We start from the raw sequence: 24,790 nt of genomic DNA on the forward strand, positions 1-24,790 counted from the left end.
TTATACTATCATCTCTGCCAGCTGGGCACTTACAATTTATTGCCTTAATTTAATTGGCATCGTATAATTAAGTTAAATTACGCGAATATTATTGAAAAATTTAATTATATTTTATGTTAGCCTACTCCATAGTTAAACACAAAAAAGATGCGTATAAAATAATTAATATATGAAATTAACACTGATAGAATTTTTTTTTCTAGTAGTTTAAGGTCAATAGATTTTAAAACTTAACGTTGATGAAACATTAATTTGTTTATCAAAACCCATTCCAATAACAATAAAAAAATAATTGGTTCCAGTTTTAATAAATTAATAGATCATGTGCTCATTTTTTAAAAACATCCTATTGTTAAAAAAGTAATTTCAACAGGTAAGTTATGAGGTCTTGTTTTGAGGTGTTTAGTACCATGGTTAAAAAAATAATTAACTCACACCTGTGACACAAGACTGGAAAATTATTGTTCGTACAAGATTACAATAAAATATTAATTACTTCACATGCCAAATGGGGATTTTTTTTACGCTTTTGGTAAAAACTTAAACGTCAGACATTAAAATCAGTTCGAAATAATTATTAGCCTTTCATAATATAAATATCTTTATACCTATACCAGCGTGCCCGTCCCCGCACGTTCCCGCTTGGTTTAAAAAATGTCTGAGGGAAAATCTTACTCAGCCTGGGCGCGTTCAGATGAGCCTGGTTCAGTTTAATGAATGACATCACAATGTTTAAAGCGAACGTATGCGCCATAGCGCTACCGGAATAGCACGGGATTGCAATATGTCGGGCGCTGGCAAATGCGTCTAATTCAATCTATTGAATAAATAAACGCCCCATCTTATTCATAGTCTATCCTAATACTACCGTAGGCGCCATTCTGTGTTCTGGATAACCCAGGGCGCAAAATTGCATCGCCGCTCGTGCGAAATTGAATTTTTCTTTCAAACCAACATGCCCAACAACTTCTTAAAGTTTCATGGCGATCGTATAAAAGTGTAGTAATGAATAAAAGACAGACAAATAAAAAAACAAATATACATACCTTTATATATATATATATATATATATATATATATATATATATATATATATATATATATATATATATATATATATATATATATATATATATATATATATATATATACATATATATATATATATATAATAGTAATGTGGCAGTGAGATGTTTTAATTTTTTTTCTTTTTTTTAACCACAAACTAGTAATTTTTAGTGACAGTTTACCTTTCAAAATTTGCATTAATAATATGTTCTCATCATCGGTTTTTGAGTGCTGATAGTGTGAAATGCGCGTATAACACCAGCTATTATAACTTTAAGATTATAACATAAACATGGTTTTAAACTTTATACATATGAGAATATATGTCTTTTAATAAAAATATTATGATAATTTTGAAGGCAAAAAAATCCGCACTGTTTGTTTTATTTTTCAATCACCAATGATGTCAGGACACATTATCTCAAACAAAATATTCCAGACAGAAAATCTTAAGGACAACTAATGCTTTCGTGGCAAAAATATTGATATGCATAATAGAAAATAACGTGTTCTCTTTTAGTCTCTTTTTATAATATAACTTCTGTTTTATTAAAAAGTCTTAAATATATAAAGCGACTAATTAAATCTACTAAATTAAATAACACTTCATAGAATATTACTCTAGATTGATTTTTTACAATTTTAAGTCTTGGGCCATATGCGGCCCGCAGGTCGAGCGAGACAAAACATACAAATCTAATAGATTATAAATCGGTAAGGCCAAGTGATAACCACGTCATTTGTCTCTGCGCTGTGTGACTACATCCATGGGGACTCTGAAAATGTATGCTGGAGCTTTTGCTCTCTATTTCTTTCTGGGTTCTGGTACGTTGTTCAACTTTTTGAAATAGTTAAAATAATAAAATAAATATAAATCGCGAAAACCTTGCAGCACAACTGGTCATACGTTTTAAATTTGTGCACCAATGCAAAGCAATCTAATCGTTCAGAGCTGTACTGTTGTTTTATACATCGACCATTGAGACAAACAGCTTAATTTAATACATATTTACGTATAATGTGGTAAAATACAAGACCGCCAACGCGATGGTCTCAGGTTCGAATCCGCAGTTCGTGTCCGTAGAACACACTAAGTCCCGGATAGTTGCGGCTGGGCATAGCGCTGACCACATTATCCTTTCATAAACCGAGGTCAGTAAAACAGGTGAACTCTACATCTCCTGCCAAACTGACTGTCAGGTTTTATATCGTATTTTACTTTACGTTTACTATACACCCTTAGTTGATAAACTTTAATTAGAACTTGAAAAAGTTGTGACTAGGAAGCAAAGATGTTGCGGTAGTATCGATTAAAAACTCTGCTGTAAGTATCTATATATATAATTCTCTACGTGGGACCCTGAGGGGCACCACCACCACGTAAGCACGCTGACACGCCCTTACCTCCTGGCATAAGTAAAAGATCATATCGCTACCACCGCCAACCCCACCAGTCTGGTGAGCTGTGACTCGCGCAAATGTTTTATTCGTAGAGCCGGATCAAAATAACGACGGCTATAGGGCTGGTAAGTAGGTCACCAACCAGGTCTACGGCTCAATAAAACCTGCATGAGCCAGATAACTGGTTGATGACCTACTTACCAGCCCTATTAGGGGCAGATTATTTAGTTTTTAAACGATTTGAAACTAAGGGGAGGTAACAATTTATGCTTGATCTTTTCATTGTCGTTTGTAAACTGTCGTCACGGACTGGTACTTTCATGGAGGCTGGAGACGGGGGAAAGAGGGGAATGGTGAGGATAATCGACCTGACGCTGTTTTAAATCAGAATATTTTCAATCGCAGCATTGGTAGTGTCGAATTCACAAATCATGAATTACTGAAATGTAGAAAATAAAATAACTAAATAGCGGCGTAGGATACACTGCGGGTCGGCTCGTGCACTTTAAAACCTATCTATTACATATGTAGGTGTGTTTGCCACAGACCAACCAAGCTTGTCTGACATTCTAATCAAACTTCAAGCTATGCAAGGAACTATAAATGAAAACCGAAACAAGCTTCAGTCAATCCCAAGCAAACTTCAAGATCTGAAAGAAACGCTCCAGGCAATACCAAGCAAATTTGAATATTTTACGGAAAGCCTGCAAGATAATCACATCAAGCTCGAAACTATAGAAGGAACTGTACAAGATAATCAAAACAGACTCCTGGCTATTCCAAACAAATTGCAAACGCTTCAAGAAACTGTACAAGACAATAAAAAGCTACTAGATGTGTTGGAGGTAAATTTAATTAATTTTAGTGTAATCTTTTTCTACTTTGCGGTTCTTAATTGTAACGTTGCTATTTCTTCAAACAAAAATATATGGATTGGCGTCAACATTTTATGCGCCATAGGGCGCCTACATTTTCTGTCTGGATTTTCTACCATGGCCTATGTTCTTCAGTGAAAAACCTACAATGCAGTAGTTATTTTACTGTAGGTTTTTTTCATAGATAAACTGCTGTACCCAGTTATCGAACCTCTTCTGTCCGGGGGGTTAACTCAAAAGTTTTCGGTTTAGCAACCATGAGATTTACTGGCCCGACCAATATCTGTTTTATGTGCCCAAAGCACTTGGGATAGATAAAGTAGAGCTTATCTGTTTCAATTACCTAAGAATGCTAATTTATATTGTGGTTAGTTCTACGCCCAGCCGACTTTTTTTACCTAACATTAGTTAGGTACCCATCAGAGCTGGATGGACTCACGGTCGTTCTACTGATGTCGGGTTAGCAGGCTAGCTCTCTGCCACTAGGCCAAGCCGTCTCATACCGGCCCGACAATTCCAACCCAACATGTGTAATCAATCGATTGGAGTTTGTCTAGTCTTGTGATCTAGTAGTATAACGCGCATTTGTTATCTACTAATTTAATTTGTTTTCCGAATACCATCCATAGACAAGGCCTTTCATGTAGAAACTAAGTTGTCTGCTACACTGTGAGACGCGACAAAACCCTTTCGAAACCCCCAGGTAAAGCACCTGGTGTATAGCCTATACTGATAGAAGAGCCCCCCTCCCTCCACTCATGAACAGACCACCTGCTGTATAGCCTATGCTGTTAGAAAAGAACCCCCTCTCCCCTTATGAACTGACCACCTGGTGTATAGCCTATACTGATAGAAGAGACCCCCCTCCCCTTATGAACAGACCACCTGGTGTATAGCCTTTACTGGGAGAAGAGGCAGAACCATATGAGACCCCCCCCCCATGAGTAGACCACGTGGTGTGATACACTAGGAGAGGGGTCGAACCCCGGGCACAACCTCCAGAAATAGATCACGCGGTGTAAAACAATTGGAGAGGGTCAAGCAGAATATTCCAGCCAGTTATGAACATGAAAAAAAAGCGAGCTTAATATAAATGTGATTTTATGTTTAACTATTGTGACCGAAATACACCATTTCTGAAATGCAAAACACGTTGATTTAGTAAATGCTGTATAGAGGGCATTCGCATTATGATCATTATAAAATGCACGACTCGTATCGTTGTACATTATGTAATAATTCAAAATAAAATGATTCTACTTTCGCAAAACTTACAAAACTTATACTATCGAAAAAGTATTAAGTCACCTGAAACGTTAGAATAATGCAAAATTAAAAAAAACCTTATAGACTAGTTTCAACTTTCGTTGTCAGTTAATTTATTTTATTGTCGCAGTAACTTGTAATCAACTAGCGCACCCGTCCCCCACACGTTGCCGCGGGGATAGAAGAAAGTCTGACGAAATATATTAGAAGGATATCACCAATGCATTACCAATCATATGTTCTTAGACGCGTGTCCTTCTTTTCTAAAACTGTGTTATTTAAATGTAAACAATGCCTGCGCTTGGATAATAATTATCGGGACACGGGTTTTCCTACACTACCGCATGAAAACCTTGAGTGTAGCCTACATTAATCACTCACCGAAATAATGAGGTAGAACACACTTCAGTGACCACCCATGTGTTAGGGACGTAGAGGGGTGCTCTCAGGAGCCCCCCACCCCCGATTACACTACCGCTTAGGCGCAGCGTACGGCCCCTGGCTCCTTAAAACTAACAGGCGCCATCGTGCTCATAGGATAACCCAGCTTGCCAATAGCATCCTGTAGACAATGATGCAGTTTTCGTCATTCGCTAAAGTAACACAAATAAACAGAATTTTTTTCTTTAACACTTAAAAACAATTATTTGACGTGTTTTAAACATCAGTGTGACTGATGCAATATGCTAGCGTTACTAATGGTCTATTATTGGATGCTCGATCTCAATTTCTGACTGGATCGTCTAATAATAGATGCTTATTTCATCATTCGTAAAGTGACAAAACTCTACAGTAGGCTCCTCATATTCAAAAAGTTATTTTTTCATCTTTCGCATGGTGACAACACTGTACAGGATTTCCTCGAGTTACAAAGTTATTTTTTAGAACGTTCGATTAACTAATGCCAAGTGCCAACATAGTCACTCTAAAACTCTGGGCGCCAAACAGTGTATTGACGAAAGTTGTACCCTATATGGCACCGCCCTTAAGAAACTTTAGTTTTCTTTTTTGCAGAAATATTCTCGGGCGTATTCTCATCTACTTCCTAAAGTTTCATGGCACTCGGATGAACCGCATCGGAGTTTTATTTTTTATTTACCGTGTATAGAGAAAGAAAATCGCTCCCCCCCCCTGAGAGCGCCGCCCTTGCAATATTAAACAATATTTTTTTGCAGAACCCTACTTTTGAGTGATCTAATCATCTCCCCAAAGTTTCGTGGTACACGGATGAACGGTGTGAAACCGTAAAGACTTTTATTTTCATAAACCGTATATAGAGAAAAAATCGCAGCCTCCCGTGGCGCCGCCCTTGCAAAATTTAAAAAGGATTTTTTTTTTACAGAACCCTTCCCTGAATTATTTCAATCAACTCCCCCAAAGTCTCATGGCTATCGGATAAAGGTGTTACACCAAAATCGACTTTTATTTTTATATACCTTATATAGAGAAAATCGCACCCTCTCGTGGCGCAGCCCTTGCGAAATTAAAAATGATTTTTTTACAGAACCTTCCCTAGAGTATTATAATGAACTCCCTAAAGTTTCATGCCTATCGGATGAACGGTGTCACTGCAATTCACTTTTATTATTTTTATATACCGTATACAGAGAAAATCGCACCCTCTTGTGGCGCCACCCTTGCGAAATTAAAAATGATTTTTTACAGAACCATTCCCTAGAGTTTTATAATTAACTCTCCAAAGTTTCATGCCTATCGGATGAACGGTGTCACTGCAATTCACTTTTATTATTTTTATATACCGTATATAGAGAAAAAAATCGGACCCCCCCCCCATGGCGCCGCCCTTGCGAAATTAGTAATGCGTTTGTTATAGAACCTTTTCCTAGAGTGGTATAATGAACTCCCCTAAGTCTTATGGCTATCGGGTGAACGATGCCAAAACAAAATCGACTTTTTTTTTATATACCTCATGTAGAGAAAAAACAAATCGCGCCCTGCCGGGGCGCCACCCCTGCGAATTTAAATTTTTTTTTCGCAGAAACCTCCCCAGGAATATTCTCAACAAATTCCCAGACAGACAGACAGACAGACACACAAACATACATTGCTTTTTATATATATACTAGCGTACCCGCCCCCGTGCGTTGCCGCGGGGATAGAAGAAAGTTTGACGAAGTATATTACGAAGTATTTCACCACGCATTACCAATCATATGTTCTTTGACGCGTGACCTTTTCTAAAAGGATCATAAATATCAGCACACGGGTTTACCTACATTACCGCATGAAAACCTTGAGTGTACATTAATCACTCACCGAAAATAATATGGTAGAACAGACTTCGGTTACCGCCCATGTGTCAGAGACGTAGATGCCTGCTCTCAGGAGCCCCCCCCCCCCCAATTACACTACCGCATAGGCGCGGCGTACGACCCCCCCCCCCCCCCCCGGCTTCTTAAAATAGCATCCTGTTAACAATGATGCAGATTGCATCATACACTAAAAGGACACAAATGAACAGGATTTGTTATTTAACACGTAAAAAAAAATTATTTGACGCGTTTTAAACATCAGTATGACTGATGCAATATGTTAGCGTACTAATGGTCTATTCTTAGATGCTCGATCTCAATTTCTGTTTTTATTATCAAAACATAGATGCTAATTTCATTATTCGCAAAGTGACGAAACTGTTTGGTTTTTTACGGACAAAAAGAAACATCCTAGTTAAGAATCTAGCCTTGGTTAATTTTTCTCAGCGGCCCATGTGAGCCTTTGGGGGCCGAAACAGACATTTTTATTTGCAGCCTAATCGCACCCTACCAGGGCGCCAGAGGACACGCCTGATTGAATTTAGTAAGCGCTTGTAACGCCCCATCCTGTCCATTGTCTATCACACTGTTTAGACCGAACGTATTCACCATAGCGTTAACCTGAAAGACCAGGGCGCCAAATCGCATCCTGCCGGGGGGGGGGGGGGCGCTGATGCAAAATTATATTCTCCACCCCCTATTTTCCCCTCCCACCCCAGAAACCTTCTCGGGAGTATTCATCAACTCCCTAAAGTTTTATGGCACCTGGATGAATTGCGCCGAAACGCAATCGTCTTTTATTTGTATATACCGTATATAGAGGAAAATCGCACTGTCCCGTGGCGCCGCCCTTGCGAAATTAAATATGATTGTTTTTACAGAACCCTTCCCCAGAGTGTTCTAATGAACTCCCCTAAGTTATGGCAATCGGATGAGCGCCGTTTAAACGGCAATCGACGTTTATTTCTAGATACCGTATATAGAGAAAATCGCACTCTCCTGTCACTGTGGCGCCGCCCTTGCGAAAATAAAAATGACTTTTTTTAAAGAACCCTTCCCTGGAGTGTTCTGATCAAGTCCTTGAAGTTTGATGATTATCGGATTAACTTTGTGAGACCGAAATCGGCTTTTATTTTTATAAACCTGATATAGAGAAAAAACAAATCGCGCCCTGCCGGGGCGCCACCCCTGCGAATTTGAAAATGTTTTTAGCGCAGAAACCTCCCCAGGAGTATTGTCAACATCTTCCCAAAGTTTCAAGGCGATCGCGTGAACGGTGTCACTGCAATTCACTTTTATTATTTTTATATACCATATATCGAGGAAAACCGCACCCTCCCGTGGCGCCTCCCTTGCGAAATTAAAAATTATTTTTATTTATTTTTAGAATGTTATTATGAACTCCCCAAAAGTCTCATGGCTATCAGATGAACGATGTCAAACCAAAATCGAAATTTTATTTTTATATACCGTATATAGAGAAAAACAAATCGCGCCCTGCCGAAACGCCACCCCTGCGAATTTGAATTTTTTTTTTCGCAGAAACCTCCCCAGGAGTATTCTGAACAACTTCCCAAAGTTTCACGGCGATGTGTTGAGAGGTGTAGTAATGCATAAAGGTCAAACACACAGACAGACAGACACACAGACATACATTGCTTTTTATAGATATAGACTAGCTGCAACCCGTGCTCCACCACGGTAAATCTTTTTGAAATGTACCAACTTGGGAACAGAACAGAAGAAAACTAAACACAACACAAACGAACGCAAAAACAAAACACAAACGAAAAAACAAACAGAACACTCATAACATAAACACATCTTAAATGCAATCATTAGGGCATATTGCTCACAGTCTAGCCCGTAGCGCCAAATCGCGCCCTTTCCGAGCGCCGACGGAAGCGTCTGACACAGTGAATGACTATAAAACAGAGGCGTATATATATATATATATATATATATATATATATATATATATATATATATATATATATATATATATATATATATATATATATATATATATATATGTTTAATTAAACGCAACCTCTCAACGTTCGTGCTCACAAAATCACTAAATTTCTTTTTTTTTTTCGTCATAATGGGGTTCTTGCACTTTTGGATAATTTGTCCATTTTTGTACTTTTAAAAGATTAATTAAATAAATAAATAAACCGGGAGTGATCTCCCCTAAACTTTCTCGAATATTCTTATATAAAATAACAGGGGATGGGAACTCGGGCTATAGACATGATTTTTAATCCATTTTAAATACTTAAAGTTTTAAAAATAGAATAAAATCTCGTAGACAAATTAATTGCACACCAAGTGAACGCCAAATAAAAAAGCGCATAATGGTGCGCAATATTATTATTACTTTTAAAATTTACATTAGTTTTTTGAGAAATCGGAAGTAGCGTAAAGTACTACTTCCAGACAACGGAAATGACTCAAAATTTGATAGAAGGTAGAGAATTAGATCTTTTACTTACAGATGAAATTTCATTGATCTATCTGAAATAGTACTCAAGTTATAGGCTTTTGAAAAATTCAAAGTAGGAAAAGTACCACTTCCGGTTATCGGAAATCGCTCAAAAGTTGATACGGATCTACGATTTTGATAAAATACTTATATATGAAATTTCATCAACCTAGCTGTAACGGTTCTCAAGTTATCGTGTTTACACACGGACAGACAGACACACAGACACACAGACACACAGACAGACACACAGACATACGGACAAGATTGCAAAATTATGTTTTTCCGTATCAGTGAGGTGTGAAACGTCGAGATTTGTAAAAATCTCGATTTTTTTTTTTTTGCACGATTACAAGACTTTCTCTATACTTCGTATATACGAGAAAGTAAAAAGCGTCGTTTAAATTACAGTTTTTATGATCATTTATTAAAAAAAAAGTTCTCTACGAACAGTTTAATATCCGTCAATATATTACATTTGGCCTCATCGAAAAGATGGATTTCTCATATATTTGATAATCATATTTTCCAGCATCTCAGCAACACACGTATCTTGAAATTGGCTTTAAAAATTACACAGATATGGTATTTTCGTGACACTTCGTTACTTATTGTTGCTTTTCTCAGTTCGCACTTTTTACTTTCTCGTATATACGAAGTATAGTGAAAGTCTTGTAATCGTGCAAAAAAAAAAAAAATCGAGATTTTTACAAATCTCGACGTTTTACACCTCACTGATACGGAAAAACATAATTTTGCAATCTTGTCCGTATGTCTGTGTGTCTGTCTGTGTGTCTGTCTGTCTGTCTGTCTGTCCGTGTGTAAACACGATAACTTGAGTACCGTTACAGCTAGGTTGATGAAATTTCATATATAAGTATTTTATCAAAATCGTAGATCCGTATCAACTTTTGAGCGATTTCCGATCTCCGGAAGTGGTACTTTTTCTACTTTGAATTTTTCAAAAGCCTTTAACTTGAGTACTATTTCAGATAGATAAATAAAATTTCACATGTAAGTAAAAGATCTAATTCTCTACCTTCTGTTAAATTTTGAGTAATTTCCGTTGACTGGAAGTAGTACTTTACGCTACTTCCAATTTCTCAAAAAACTCATGTAAATTTTAAAAGTACTAATAATATTGCGCACTATTATGCGCTTTTTTATTTGGCGTTCACTTGGTGTGCAATTAATTTGTCTACGAGATTTTATTCTATTTTTAAAACTTTAAGTATTTAAAATGGATTAAAAATCATGTCTATAGCCCGAGTTCCCATCCCTTGTTATTTTATATAAGAATATTCGAGAAAGTTTAGGGGAGATCACTCCCGGTTTATTTTATATTTAAAGTAAAAAAGAATAAGGCGACCAATTAAGTCAAATTAAATGTCACGACGCATTGTCTTCATGTCTTGACCCACGTACCAACTACGGACCGTAGAAGTGCCTGCAATTTCACACCGGGCATTTTGATATAGACAGACAGACAGCATAGTTTCTTCCAGGCATCCCCGAACGAAATTAAATGTATATAATTTATATAGAAAATATATACTTTTAACAGTGTCCGCCCTCCCCCCGATGAAAGTCTACCGCCCCCCCCCCCCCCCCGAAAATTTCAAGTGCCCTCCCCCCCCCCCCTCCCCCGAGAAAAAAGTCTGGCAGAAAAACTGACAGACAGACTGAGACGGACAGAGGAAGTGAGTTAAATTAAAGCTTGTAAAAACGCGATTTTTTAAGCCTGAATTGAGCTTAGACATATTTTTGTCTGGTTTGTTATCTCAGATGGGTTATACATTGCATTGAAGAAAAAGAAACTGAATAAAAAACGTTTCAATAACAAGATTTTATGTAATCTAAATACTACTAAAACTCAAGTTTGTTTAAATGTTTGAATATTTATTTGCTTGTTTGTTTGTCTGATTGACTTAAGGAGAGAATCTGCACTATCTGCTTGTTTGTTTGTTTAGCTATGGAATTGGCTAATTTAAGATAAAATTTAATTTGAAAGTTACTAGACTTAGATCTAGATCTAGATATGGCTTATGCGCGTAAATCAAGGCGCATAAGGAGACTCAAAGTAATAAACTATACCATAAAAAAACATCGGGACTTCACGAGTCTAAATAGCTAAGTTGTTGGAGTATATGCTTTCATGCGGGTGGCACGGGTTCTAAACACTTCACGTCAATGTTAAAATTTAATTTTTCAATATTTTTTTTCGATGTGAATGATAAAGTTGCCTATCTAAACTTGGCGGGATACAAGGCTGGTGAAGTAGAGTTCATCTGTTTCTTTGTCCTAAGCATATGAAGGGATAGTGTGGTCAGAGACATGCTCGGCCGGTATAGTTTTTTTTTAAACAATAAAAACATGTTGTCTGAAACTTGGCGGGATACTGGGACGGTGAAATAGAGTTGGGTAGGTCACCTGTGACGTCAGTATATGAAGGGATAGTGTGGTCAGACCAATGCTCAGCCGAAATCGGTGATTTTTAAAAATAAAAAAAACGTCTTTTTGAATGTGGGGTCTGGTTTTTTGTGACGATAAGTGACAGACGTGATGTATTTTATGGATGACCCCCGAAACCCATAGTTATCCAATAGATAACGGGTAAGTCTAGTAATGCAATAAAAAGTAGAAAATAAATTATACACTGCTATTTAAATTACTATAAAGAAAATTTAAATTAATTGATAAAAATTAATCAGGCGACCAATTAAGTCAAATTTATTGTCACGATGCATTGTTTTCATGTTTTGACCCACGTACCAATTACGAACCGTATCTGTCAGTTAGAAGTGCCAGCAATTATGCTCGGCCGTTTCGATCTAAACAGACAGACAGAGGAAGTGAGTTAAATAAAAGCTTGTAATAAATAGATTAAACTACTCAGGAAATAGATTATTTAAAATTTTGTGAAGCATGCTACTAATATATATATATATATATATATATATATATATATATATATATATATATATATATATTTATATATATATAAATTGTCCTATTCTATTTCAGATGCTAACTCCCATTCCAATCGAAACTTGTAAAGTTAATATGGACAGACCTCTTTTTAGAAAATACTACCATATCCATGGTGAAAAACTGGCTTTGTGTGATACAGAAACTGACGGTGGAGGATGGGTTGTTATTCAGGTTTAGTTTTTTTAGAATTTTTTTTAATATACTACACAAATGACCCGTTGAGGGAGAAATACAGTAACCAAAACCAAATAATCACAACAACTTCAAATTTAATCGGAAACGAAAAATGTCATTGGAAAAGGAATATTATCCAGAATGGACATTTTACTGGATTTAACCATGACCTACAGATAGCTACTGCACTTTCATACTAACTATAGTCGGGAGTCATACCCCTAAACCTTGCAGTTTATCTCAAGCCTGAAATAAATTTAGAGTTTCTTTCAGGCAACTCTTCGGGGAGAGGGGGTGAGGGGCTCAGCTCCCAGAAGAAGGTCTACCGCCCCCAATAACGAAACAGAAAAAATTCTGAAAGAAACTTTGGTCGCATTTGTAGATTATACAGTCTACAGGTACTTCTATACTCTAGACCAGTTTCCTACCTTTGGCCACTAAACATACGTGATACAGAGAGTGTTTCTGTCAGACTCTTTGGTGGGGGGGGGGGGGGAGGGAGGGCCGGAGTTTATTCTCCAAGGAGGGGGCGGGGTGAATTGGTAAAAGCATATTCTTTTACATAAATCGTATCCTGTTTGGGAATGTGGGGGGGGGGGGGGGGGGTAGGGGGCAAGCGGTAGAGGTTATTCAGCGGAGGGAAAGGGAAATTGTAATTTAAAAAATGCGTTGCCGCGTTCTCAAAAGAAAGTCTTAAACAACATTTTAAGATGGTTTTGTAATGCATTACCAATCCTATATTCTTAGAAATGTTTCTATTGCGAACAGGATTCACAGTTTTCAAATTCTGAAACTTGTTTTAAAGATTTTTGATAGAGAAATGTACATATAAAATATATCTACATCACTGAAACTGTACAAAGTTGATTAAAGTACTACTTTAGGGTATCGGAAATCAAATTATAATTACATGGTATAATTACGTTTGGGATCAATACATAATATAAATCACACATCCTTTTGGAAAAAATGTAAAAACTGTAAGTAAACATTTTGGTTAACGGAACTCGCTCAAAATTAAAAACATAAAACTCAAGTATATTAGCTAATATTTATACACACATTTCGTCGATAGAACCTACGGCGCATATGACTTTTGATGAACTCAAGGGCGCTGAACCAAGCGTTCATGGTACCGCACATCCTTTAACAAAAAAACTGAAGTCATTGCACACATCCTAATATATAAAAGCCCATGTGCGCACTTCTCTCTCTCTCTCTCTCTCTCTCTGTCTGTACGCAAAATATTTTCGCCGGATATCACGTCAGAATCGGCAGCGATATATGGATACCTTTATACGGACTTTTGTTGAAAAATATATGTTAGGTTTTTTAAATGTATAACCACAATTTTATTTAAAGATGAAAAATCAAAAATAAAGACGTATTCGAATGTAGAGAAACCGTTTGAATTATGCAACAAGAAAAGCGTTTATAGTTGTAAAAAAGAAGGCATAAAACAGTGACGTCACTAATGTTTATACATTAACTAATGACGTCATCTGCCGTGTTTAGAATAAAAAAAAATGAAATATTTCATTCAAATTTGATTTAGATCTACGTACGATATAAAATTTATACAATACAATTTTGCTCGGGATTAACTTAAAAAAAATTCTATTAGGATTCTAGATCTAGATATTCTAGATCATCTAGATCTAGATATTCTAGATCATCAAGATCTATAGATTCTAGATCATCTAGATCTAGAGATTCTAGATCTAGATGATCTAGAATCTATTCAAATAATACATTTCTATACTAAAGTATTTCAGGCCTTAATTACTTTATTAAAATCTTTGTTTATCTATGCACTTTGCTAATCTCTATCTATATATATAAAGCAAAGTGGTCATCTGCCCGATAGGGCACTTCCCGGCGCCGCAGGCGCGTCAAATTTGGCACGATGGTTCCTCGGGGCGATAGAACACGAGGGCCGTTGACGGTTTGCCAAAAAGTCTACGGGGAGGGGGTCAAAACTGACCTCGACTGACCGGCGCCTTATATGGGCTATATTATGAAAAAAAAATTTCCTCCGACGACCCCCTTGAAATTTTGTGAGGTGGTAGGAGAACGCCTTGGGGTGTCACAAAAAACTCGGCATATCTGGGAAAACTTCGTAAAGGGGTCAAAACTGACCAGTTGTATTTCCCAATATAATCTTTGTATTTTATGGAAAAAATAGAGGGTCATTTCAACGCAGACTTTAGGGTACTTAAACTCAGTATATCTGGCTATATTTTTGCATACTTTTAAGTCAATGGCTTGACCTTTAGGGAAAACTGTCGGTTTGACTCAAAGCCCTCGACGATGGCTAAAAAGTGACCGCGAGTGAAATTCTCTTTATATGAGCTCTATTACGAAAAAAAATTTCCTCCGACGACCCCCTTGAAATTTTGTGAGGTGGTAGGAGAACGCCTTGGGGTGTCACAAAAAACTCGCCATGTCCGGGAAAAATCGGGAAATTAGTCAAAGCTGACCAGTCGTATTTCGCTATACAATCTTTGAATTTTATGTGAAAAACAGAGGGTCATTTCAACGCAGACTTTAGGGTACTTAAACTCAGTATATCGTGCTAATTTTTGCATACTCTTTGGTCAATGGCGTGACCTTTAGGGAAAACTGTCGGTTTGACTCAAAGCCCTCGACGAGGGCTAAAATGTGACCGCGAGTGAAATTTTCTTTATATGAGCTCTATTACGAAAAAAATTTCCTCTGACGACCCCCCTTGATATTTTGTGAAGTGGTAGGAGAACGCCTGGGGGTGTCACAAAAAACTCGTCATATTTGGGAAAACTTCGTAAAGGGGTCAAAACTGACCAGTTGTATTTCCCTATATTATCTTTGTATTTTATGGGGAAAACAGAGGGTCATTTGAAAACGGCATTTAGGGCACTTACCCTCTTTACATCTGGCTAATTTTTGCATACTCTTAGGGCAATGGCTTGACCATGAGAGAAAACTGTCGGTTTTACTCAAAGCACTCGACGAGGGCTAAAAAGTGACCGCGAGTGAAATTCTCTTTATATGAGCTCTATTACGAAAAAAAAATTTCCTCCGACGACCCCCCTTAAAATTTTGTGACGTGGTAGGAGAACGCCTTGGTGTGTCACAAAAAACTCGGCATATCTAGGAAAACTTCGTAAAGGGGTCAAAACTGACCAGTTGTATTTCCCTATATAATCTTTATATTTTATGGGGAAAATAGGGTAATAAATTATACACTACTATTTAAATTACTATAAAGAAAAGCGTGTGTCTCTTCTCAAATATTAGTAAAGGTATCCAATAGGTACTAAAGTACTAAAGTGACCCACGCTTTTCTTTATAGTAATTTAAATAGTAGTGTATAATTTATTTTCTACTTTTTAGTGCATTATTACATAAAAGCTTGTTATTAAAACGTTTTTTATGAATTTTTTTTAAATATTTGTATACTCTTTTTAAGAAAAAACAAAAATCATAAAGTATAGCATTGTTTTAAATGAATATTTTGTTATAAATTAAGTTTTGTATTGTATTGAAATTGTAAAATTAATTGCAAAAGTAATTTAATATAATATTTGATTGATAATTTTTATGAAAGCCCTTTCAGTTCTAATAACCTTGCGAGTAATAAGTTTGCGAAAATTCCATCAATTTATGGGTACAAAAAAAGTACCTCATTGTATAAATTTAGGACCTAAGCATTTAACATAACAGCCAATCACCTGTTTAATTAATCATTCAATTTCTCAACGTTTTTGAAAACCTAAGCTAAGCTAGGCAGTATGCCTAGTAATATATAAAGCAGGCGCTTCAAATTTGTTAGGATCTTGCCTTGGGGCGACAGAACACGGGGGCCGGTTGGCCGAAAAGTCGACGATGAGGGGCTCAAAACTGACCTCGACTGACCGGCGCCTTATATGAGCTATAAATCGAAAAACAATGTCCACGTATGAACCTCTTCATAACTCAAGAGGTCGTAGACCGACCCTTGGGCAAATTAATTAAGCATTCAAATTCTCATTAGCATGCCTAATGTTGATAGAAAAGTGGAAATACAAAAAATTATTGCACAGATTTTACATTTCAGAGACGCATAAAGGGAGACGTTTTATTTAATAGAACCTGGGAAGAATATAAGCAAGGATTTGGTTCCGTCGAAGGGGACTTTTGGATAGGAAATGAAAAAATCTCAAGTTTGACTATGATGGTGAGTATGTCATCAAATGTTGGCGAGGCTACATCAACAGTATTCGAAACAAAACCATGGACACAGTTGTTTGACTTGGCCAACAAACATCTATGATCTATGAAACATAAATTTTAAACCTTTGTAATAACATATTTTTAAATTAATTCATAAAACAAACTTGCTTTCTTAAATAGAATATTTGGTCGCTCATTTTTTGTGTCGCTGATAACTTATTTTAACAACTATATGTTTTATTAAGTAAAGCAAATTTAATTTATTTTCTTATTTTCACTGCATTTGAAAGCTTGTTATTATAAAGGTTTTATATTGTAATTTCCACTGTTTAGTAATTCTTTCTAAATTAAGTTTGCAATATATCTATGTAAGCTAACACTAAAAATATTAGCGTTAAAATCGTACTGGCGATCTCTATAAGAACGATATGTGCCCATCTACTTGATCAAAAAGAAATCAGCACGATCACTGGTATTTAATCTTTTTAGCTCCCTTTTATTATTCAACATAGTATTATTAATTAAATTTTAACTAACCTCCAATTAAATTGTCATAGAAGAAGAACATACATAGATAAGTGGAAGCAATCGCTATACTAAACATGGTCGGCGTGGTCGAGTCGGTAAAGCTCATGGTTGCTAAACCGAAAAGTCTCGAGTTCGAACCCTCGGGCCACTCTTCTAGGAGAGACAACTTCAAAATTAAACAACTACTGCCTTGTAGTTTGTTCTTGGTTGGGCAAAGGCTATGGAATCAAATCCTAAAAGATTCGGTAATAACAAAAGAACACTTAAATAAAACATTTTTAATATCTTTGTCTGACGTTGTAATAATCTGTTTAAATTCCGGCTAACAAAGAAAATACAGCTCAGATTGAGCTTATCACTCGAGATGCCGGACTTTTTAATGAAAATATCTCTCATCAAACCTTCTGACTAAATTAAAATATTTGTATTGAAGATATAAATTAACCGGAAGTGATCTCCCCTAAACTTTCTCGAATCTTCTCATATAACACTACGGAGGATGGCAACTCGGGTTATAGACATTATTTTTAATCTATTTTTAATTACTTAAACATTTTAAAATAGAATAGAATCTAGAAGAAAAAAGAAAAAAGAATTGTGCACCAAGTGAACTGCAAAATATTGCGGAATATGATTAGTACTTTATAAATTCAAATGCTTTTTTTTTTGAGAAATCAGAAATAGAGAAAATTACTACTAAAACTACTGCTTTTTGCCTTCTCAGTTTATGGATATATATATATATATATATATATATATATATATATATATATATATATATATATATATATATATATATATATATATATATATATATATATACTTTTTTCCCCTTTTTGTGTGTATAATATAATTATTATAAACTATAATATTACTCTATATTATTGTAACAGTAAACCCATAATGACAAAATGTTCAAGTTTATACTCGTTAATATTTTGTAATAAAAATAATGATCGTTTTACAGGGCTACAATGAACTTAGGTTTGACATGAAATATAAAGGTGCATCTTACTACATGATATACAGTAATGTGAAGGTGGGAAATGAAGCAGATTTGTATAGAATAATGTTTACATTCAAGACAGGCAACGCTAAAGACAACTTTAGTCGTCATAATGGAATAGCTTTTTCCACATTTGATAGAGACAATGATGCATTTCCTGAAGGCCATTGCGCCCGGGATTTGAAGAGCGGCTGGTGGTTCAAAATGTGCCTTCATGTTAACATGAACGGCGTGTGGGCAAGTAAAGTCTTTGGTCAAGGAATTAGCTGGGGAGATATAACAGACTACAATGATTCTCTGGAATACGTCGAAATGAAACTACGTCGACTTTGAACTTTAAAGATTAAACCTAAGAGCTCTATTCACATCTGTGGCATTTCTTTACTAATGTTTGAAAATTGAAAGAAATATTACCTAATTGTATTCCTTCTATGTTTTAAGATCATTAAAAGCTGATCAACGATTCTTGTTGTCTGAGCTTTTTTTTTTTATTTTATGTCGAGATAAATGAATGAGAATTGATAAATTGATAGACGGAAACAAAAATACTTCCCATTAAACAATTCAATTTCAACAATTTTATTGACTTTTACTATACTATTTTGCTGAATTCTAATTTTTCACTAATTTCTTGGTAATGATTTATCTTTCAATGTTAACTGCCCTACACACACACACACACTTACACACACACACACACACACACACACACACACACACACACACACACACACACATGGTATCGATTCGCGGATAAATTAAAAAAAAACACAATTTCTGCTCGGGTTTATGATAATCAACTGGATTAATTAAATCTCAATCAATATTTGCAGACTAACGTTTTCATTTGAAAAACGTCGGTTGAGATATAAAAAGTTTACAAAAAGCTAAACTAAGTACAATCGTTTAAAAGGAAGCGAAACTGACCTACTTTCATGAATACCTGTATTAAATTGCCGATTTCTTATTGATTTCGTCAGTAATCGTTGTTTATTTTCATTTTCCGTCCGAGAAATAAATATATAGCAATATTTTAGAGAAACGAAAATTAACAAATCTATAATCTGATGGTAGGAAATGGATATAATTTTCAACGCCATGAGAGATTATTTACGTGAGGATTCTGGATATCTTTGTAAATTTTTGAAACTGCGAACAAGTTCTAGTTTAGTGAGAGTTTTGTACTTTAACAGGATGTCAGGGAACTATTTGCTATAATTTAACATCGAAACTGACGGGTTGAATATAATTTATTGTAAGCAGTCATTGAGGTAAAGCCCTTAGTTGTATTATACCACATCGCCCTCACACATAGGTCTACATCAAGTGACCAGAGGTGTTTTTTTGTGTACGTTTCGAGTACATTCACAAGACAATAGATGCAATAAAATAGGGTCCGGTATTTGCAGGAATATAGGGTCCTGTAGATGCAATAAAACATAGTCCGGTAAATCCAAGAATATAGGGTCCGGTAGATGCAATAAAACAGGGTCCGTTAAATCCAAGAATATAGGGTCCGGTAGATGCAATAAAACAGGGTCCGGTAAATCCAGGAATATAGGGTCCGGTAGATGCAATAAAACAGGGTCCGATAAATCCAGGAATATATGGTCGGGTAGATGCAATGAAACAGGATCCGGTAAATCCAGGAATATAGGGTCCGGTAGATGCAATAAAACAGGGTCCTGTTCAGGGGCGGAACTACAGTGCCGCCAGACCCCGCAATGCGAGGGGGGGGGGGGCAGACCGATTGGGGGCCCAAAAATCCTGTCTAAATAATTAAAAAAAATTTAAAAAAAAAATAGGTGGAGGTCGAGTTATCTTTCTTCTACTGTTACAAACAAACACGATAGTCGGCAAACGTCTTTGAGAAAAATGCACAGACTATAGCTCGAGAGACCGCCAGACATATAGACAACTTCAAAGACGTAGCCTACCGTTCTTTTTTAGTGGCGTCGATTAGGAGAACAAAAAAGCATTGTTATATTGCTTACATTATTAAATACATATATATGATTGTGTGTTTAAACTACTGGCCTGAACTTTACAAAAAAATATAATTATTTATTTCGATCTCATACATTTATAATTGCGTTCATTTTTACTTTAACAACTGTATCAATAAACTTGTAAAAGTTTAAGTTATCTCCCTTCAGCGAAGCATCTGAAATTTGACTGTGCCGGTACGCTTTGCAATCGGGCTGGGGAAATGTTGCGGCGAGGCGACTATCCTGGTCTTCTCGACGATCGGAAAAAGTCGGCACTATTGATGCAGATGTTTATCGGCGCTTTCTTGTCCCCTTCCCTTCCGAACACTCTCCAACCCCCCTCCCCCCTACCCCTCACCTCTACCCCTCACCACACCCTTACTCTTAAATGAGATGTAATGCATTTATTAACGAACCGTCTATGCACTGTAAACTGACCACTTCTGCACATTTTGTTAAAGACACTAGTCAGTAGTTGTTCATTTACCTGATGAACAGGGGCGGAACTACAGTCCCGCCAGACCCCGCAATGCGCGGGGAGGGGGGGGGGGCAGGCCGTTTAGGGGCCCACGGCTGACCAAAATTAATATTTTTTTTTAAATTTTGAATTAAATTTTTGCCTTAATATTTGGTTTGTAAAAGAAAAACACTGTAGCTGCGGTACGATTATCTTTATTTTACAGTCACTATACCACGCTCTTCCGCAAAAGATAAAATCCATTACACAAACTACAGTGTAAAATATAGGCAACTCTTCAAATTTGAATGACTTCTTTGACTCGTTGCCCCCCCCCTCCCTTTGATAGCTAAAAAGAGGACACGTAACTGTTTGACCGATCCTCCAAAGTGTACTGTGGCGGATGGGGCAGGGGATGGGGACCAAAAAGGGGGTTAAAAAATTGTCGACAAAATTTTTACATATTTAAAACAGTTATTTATAGTTGTATTTTTTAACCAACGTCAAGGCAGAGTTCTATTTCCCTACAATAAAACACACGCTGTCGCCGGCTAAATTCTTTTTTAAAAAAACAACAAAGTCCATAGCATGAAAAGCCGCTACATATGAAGTGGGCTTTCATGATGCGTGGTTCTTATTTGCGGCATTGGTAGGGGACCCGAAATCCATTGTACATTTTTTAATGTTAATATGTGTTTGTGATAGTGGTTGAATTTGTATCCTGTACTATCTTGTATTCTACAAATAATAAAAAAAAAATAATATAATACTATAAACTTCAGTTTTATATACGTTTACTTGTTTTTGCTTTTACAAGAAATATCATAGTAAACTTTTAAGGCCTATACTTCAAATTATCTCCCCTGAGTAAGTTTTACAATGGGCGGTGCTGACGTACATAGATCAAGGCGTTTTGTTGTCCCTTTGAAGTTTTTTTCCCGAGCCGACCCCTATCCCATCCCTCTTTCTCAACCTCACAAGTATCGAGGAGATAAATGTATCGTTTATGAACTACTTCCCAACCGTACGATTCACCACTTCAGCACATTTTGTCAGACACTATACAGCACTAGATCTAATCAACAGATATTAATTTACTTTAATAGTATTAGGCACATTTAATTCCAATAACAGGGCAGGTAAGATTATTTTTTATATAATTATTAAGAAATTAATTAGAACGTGTAGAATTAATTGAACATTATTAATAGTCATTAATGTGGGGGTGTGTGAGGGTCTGGCTTTTTGTTAGTCCCCCCCCCTCCCCTAAATCAGAAGGTTATCCAACGCGTGACCTGGCCACATACAGTCATAGGCCTAACATTTGTACATATTTGAGTGGGGACTCCTAACGGAAATATGTGATTTAGCGCCCCGTGATCCTGCATAAGCGGACGGACGAGGTTACTACTTGAATACAACCGGCGTCAGTGTCATCCTGAGCGCATCACATATGAGCAAGTTGGCCCCCACAGACAGTCGTTTAAAAGTTCCCACAACACTAGGAATAAGTCTCGCTACAACACTCGATGACTAAATCTAATTAGGAGTCGCACCAATGTTTCTTCCAGGGTAGACTGTTTTCGAGGGAGGGGAGGGGGGGGGAGCTCTGCCGGAAGAAACAATGTGTCGCACCCATCACCCGTGCAGTAATGTAGCCGGTAGCTCCAAGAGCCCCGTGACTCCCCTGACACCTGGGCCGTCGCCGAGGGATTTACAGCATGCCTTGGCGTGTCTAGTTGGTAGTGTGGACCAACCCGCGCCCTAAGATCCAATAAATGAACTGCCGACATTGTTAACATTTAATTCAACTTCTGGAAAACAGAGCACACGGTTAGTAACATTTTGATGAAAGCCTCAGTTTGGTGTGTTGGACTAGATTTAGAAAGGGGCCAGCTTGTGTGTTAGAAAACCTCTGATTAATTCGTGTACCAGATGGAATTTTTTTTTTTAAATTGAGAGCGAACCTTGTTTTATATATATATATATATATATATATATATATATATATATATATATATATATATATATATATATATATATATATATATATATATATATATAGGGCCCAAAAAAAATTCTGCGGGGGGGGGGGGGGGGGCCTTTTTTTTCTAGTTCCGCCACTGATACACACGACATGTTGTTGTAATTAGATTTAATTGAATTTTTTTTTTCAAAACCCGATTAGGCCAGAAATGAGTATCCTATGTTCGTATTGTGATTATATATATATATATATATATATATATATATATATATATATATATATATATATATATATATATATATATATATATATATATATATATATATATACATACATATATGGGGGGCCCAATTTTTTTTTTTGCGGGGTGGCCCATTTTTTCTAATTCCGCCACTGGTCCTGTTTACACAAGGTACATCACATAGATATTAATATATAATGATCAGCCCATGGTAATTAATATTTAAACATATTACATTGTTATTCATTTATACAACACAATGAGCAAGATAAACAAAAGCTTATTCCGGCCAGTATTTATCCTCTTATCGTACTGCTTTTGTTAGTCCTTTTATCAGCCCAAGGCTGTAAACTAATAAATCATCACCCACCTAACATCACTGACCACCGGTCAGTGTAGCGACCACACTTGTCATGTCAGCAGCTAAATGTCACAATAATTTCCGCCCACCGTGTCGGAAACATTTTTCTCTAATACATGGCTCCGGACATTATCCATATTTTTATTTTTTGAACTTTGCCGTGAGACGTAAGGAACCTCGTACAACCTAGGTATAAGGACACACCACACATAAATCGGTGAGGTTAGGGTACAACAAGGTTTAAAGCATCTATCATCACAACCTCTCAGATCCAACTGTGACCTTCGTCTTCAACATTCATCGCTACACAACTCCTACCTCTACCTCACAACAAAACGCTTTTACTTGACCAGTCGCTTCCCATGCTACCCTCATTTACTCCGTACAGGAACATACACGTGAACACACTCGCTGTCACTCGACCAGTCGCTTCCCTTGTTAGAGCTGATTGGCAGAAGTGTTTACACATCTGACTTGGTGCATGGAAGGCGAGACGATTTGGTGCCGCGCGGAATGGTAGGTTCGCATCCCGTTGGGTTCTGTCTGTTCTGTCTTTACTTGGACTATATACCGTACCTTTGTCTACGCTTTACGTAGAAATATCACTTTCTGTTTATATTGCTAATTCATTTACAACGCTTGCTTCCACCCCCCCCCCCTCCACAATAATAATGTGTACACACACAAAGTGATCCGTCACACGTACACACCTGTCGTACACATGACATCACCACACTTACTCCGTGCTACTTAGTCATTGACATTTAAGTTACAAAACACAATCATAAGTATATAATGTGCAGCACATTAATAAATATACTAAATACTATACATAGTATAGTATATCAGGTCTAGCGCGTAGACATTCCCATAGGGTAAAGTCATATTTTCATTCCATCTTTTCAAATAATGCAAGTAGTTAATTACTTAAATTAAAGTAAACACTCAATTTTACCTATTGTCATCGGATTCATACATATACATATACACATTGCTTTAATTGTTAAAAGATAGAGATTTTGTCATTATTTTAATTGTATTTTCATTTAGTCCAGCAAAACTTTCCAATGGACGACAGCGAGAAAAGTCTCAAAGGTATTTGAGAGGCCCATAAATTAATTTAAAAATCATGCACGGCGTAATTACAATTAATATGATTGTAAAATCCTGCCTGTCTAGTTTTTTTTCGGACTTAACTAAAGATTGGATGTATTTGATGTTTTTAATATTTTCGGTAACATAAATTTTTTTTAAAAAAAGCAAAAATAATTTGGTTTTCACGTGTAATGGCCACATAAATAATGGCATCCTGCTATTCGATAGGCCGCCATAAATTTTATTGTACTCATTATAAGCTAAAAAAAAGAAAATCTAGGCAAGGGGTTTAAATTTGCATTGTTATTTAAAAACTTCATCTGCAAAGTTTTGTAAACAAAAAAAAACTATAAAGAGGGGCTGTCATAATTCGATCACGGAGTTCCTGTACAGCTAATCAATG

General features: G+C 36.4%; 1 protein-coding gene across 1 annotated transcript; it reads left to right on the forward strand.

The window, feature by feature from the left end:
- Window positions 1-1,790: 1,790 nt before the first annotated feature.
- On the forward strand, window positions 1,791-18,719 carry LOC131950646 (fibrinogen-like protein A). The gene is made up of 5 exons (XM_059312858.1): window positions 1,791-1,893; window positions 3,001-3,314; window positions 12,393-12,530; window positions 16,609-16,728; window positions 18,220-18,719. The coding sequence occupies exons 1-5, from the start codon at window positions 1,836-1,838 to the stop codon at window positions 18,589-18,591; spliced, it is 1,002 nt and encodes a 333-aa protein (XP_059168841.1). The 5' UTR covers window positions 1,791-1,835; the 3' UTR covers window positions 18,592-18,719.
- Window positions 18,720-24,790: the final 6,071 nt, after the last annotated feature.

Source organism: Physella acuta, unplaced genomic scaffold (genome assembly GCF_028476545.2).
Source record: "Physella acuta isolate Inbredline_101_S28 unplaced genomic scaffold, ASM2847654v3 ptg000774l, whole genome shotgun sequence".
Lineage (NCBI taxonomy): Eukaryota > Metazoa > Mollusca > Gastropoda > Physidae > Physella > Physella acuta.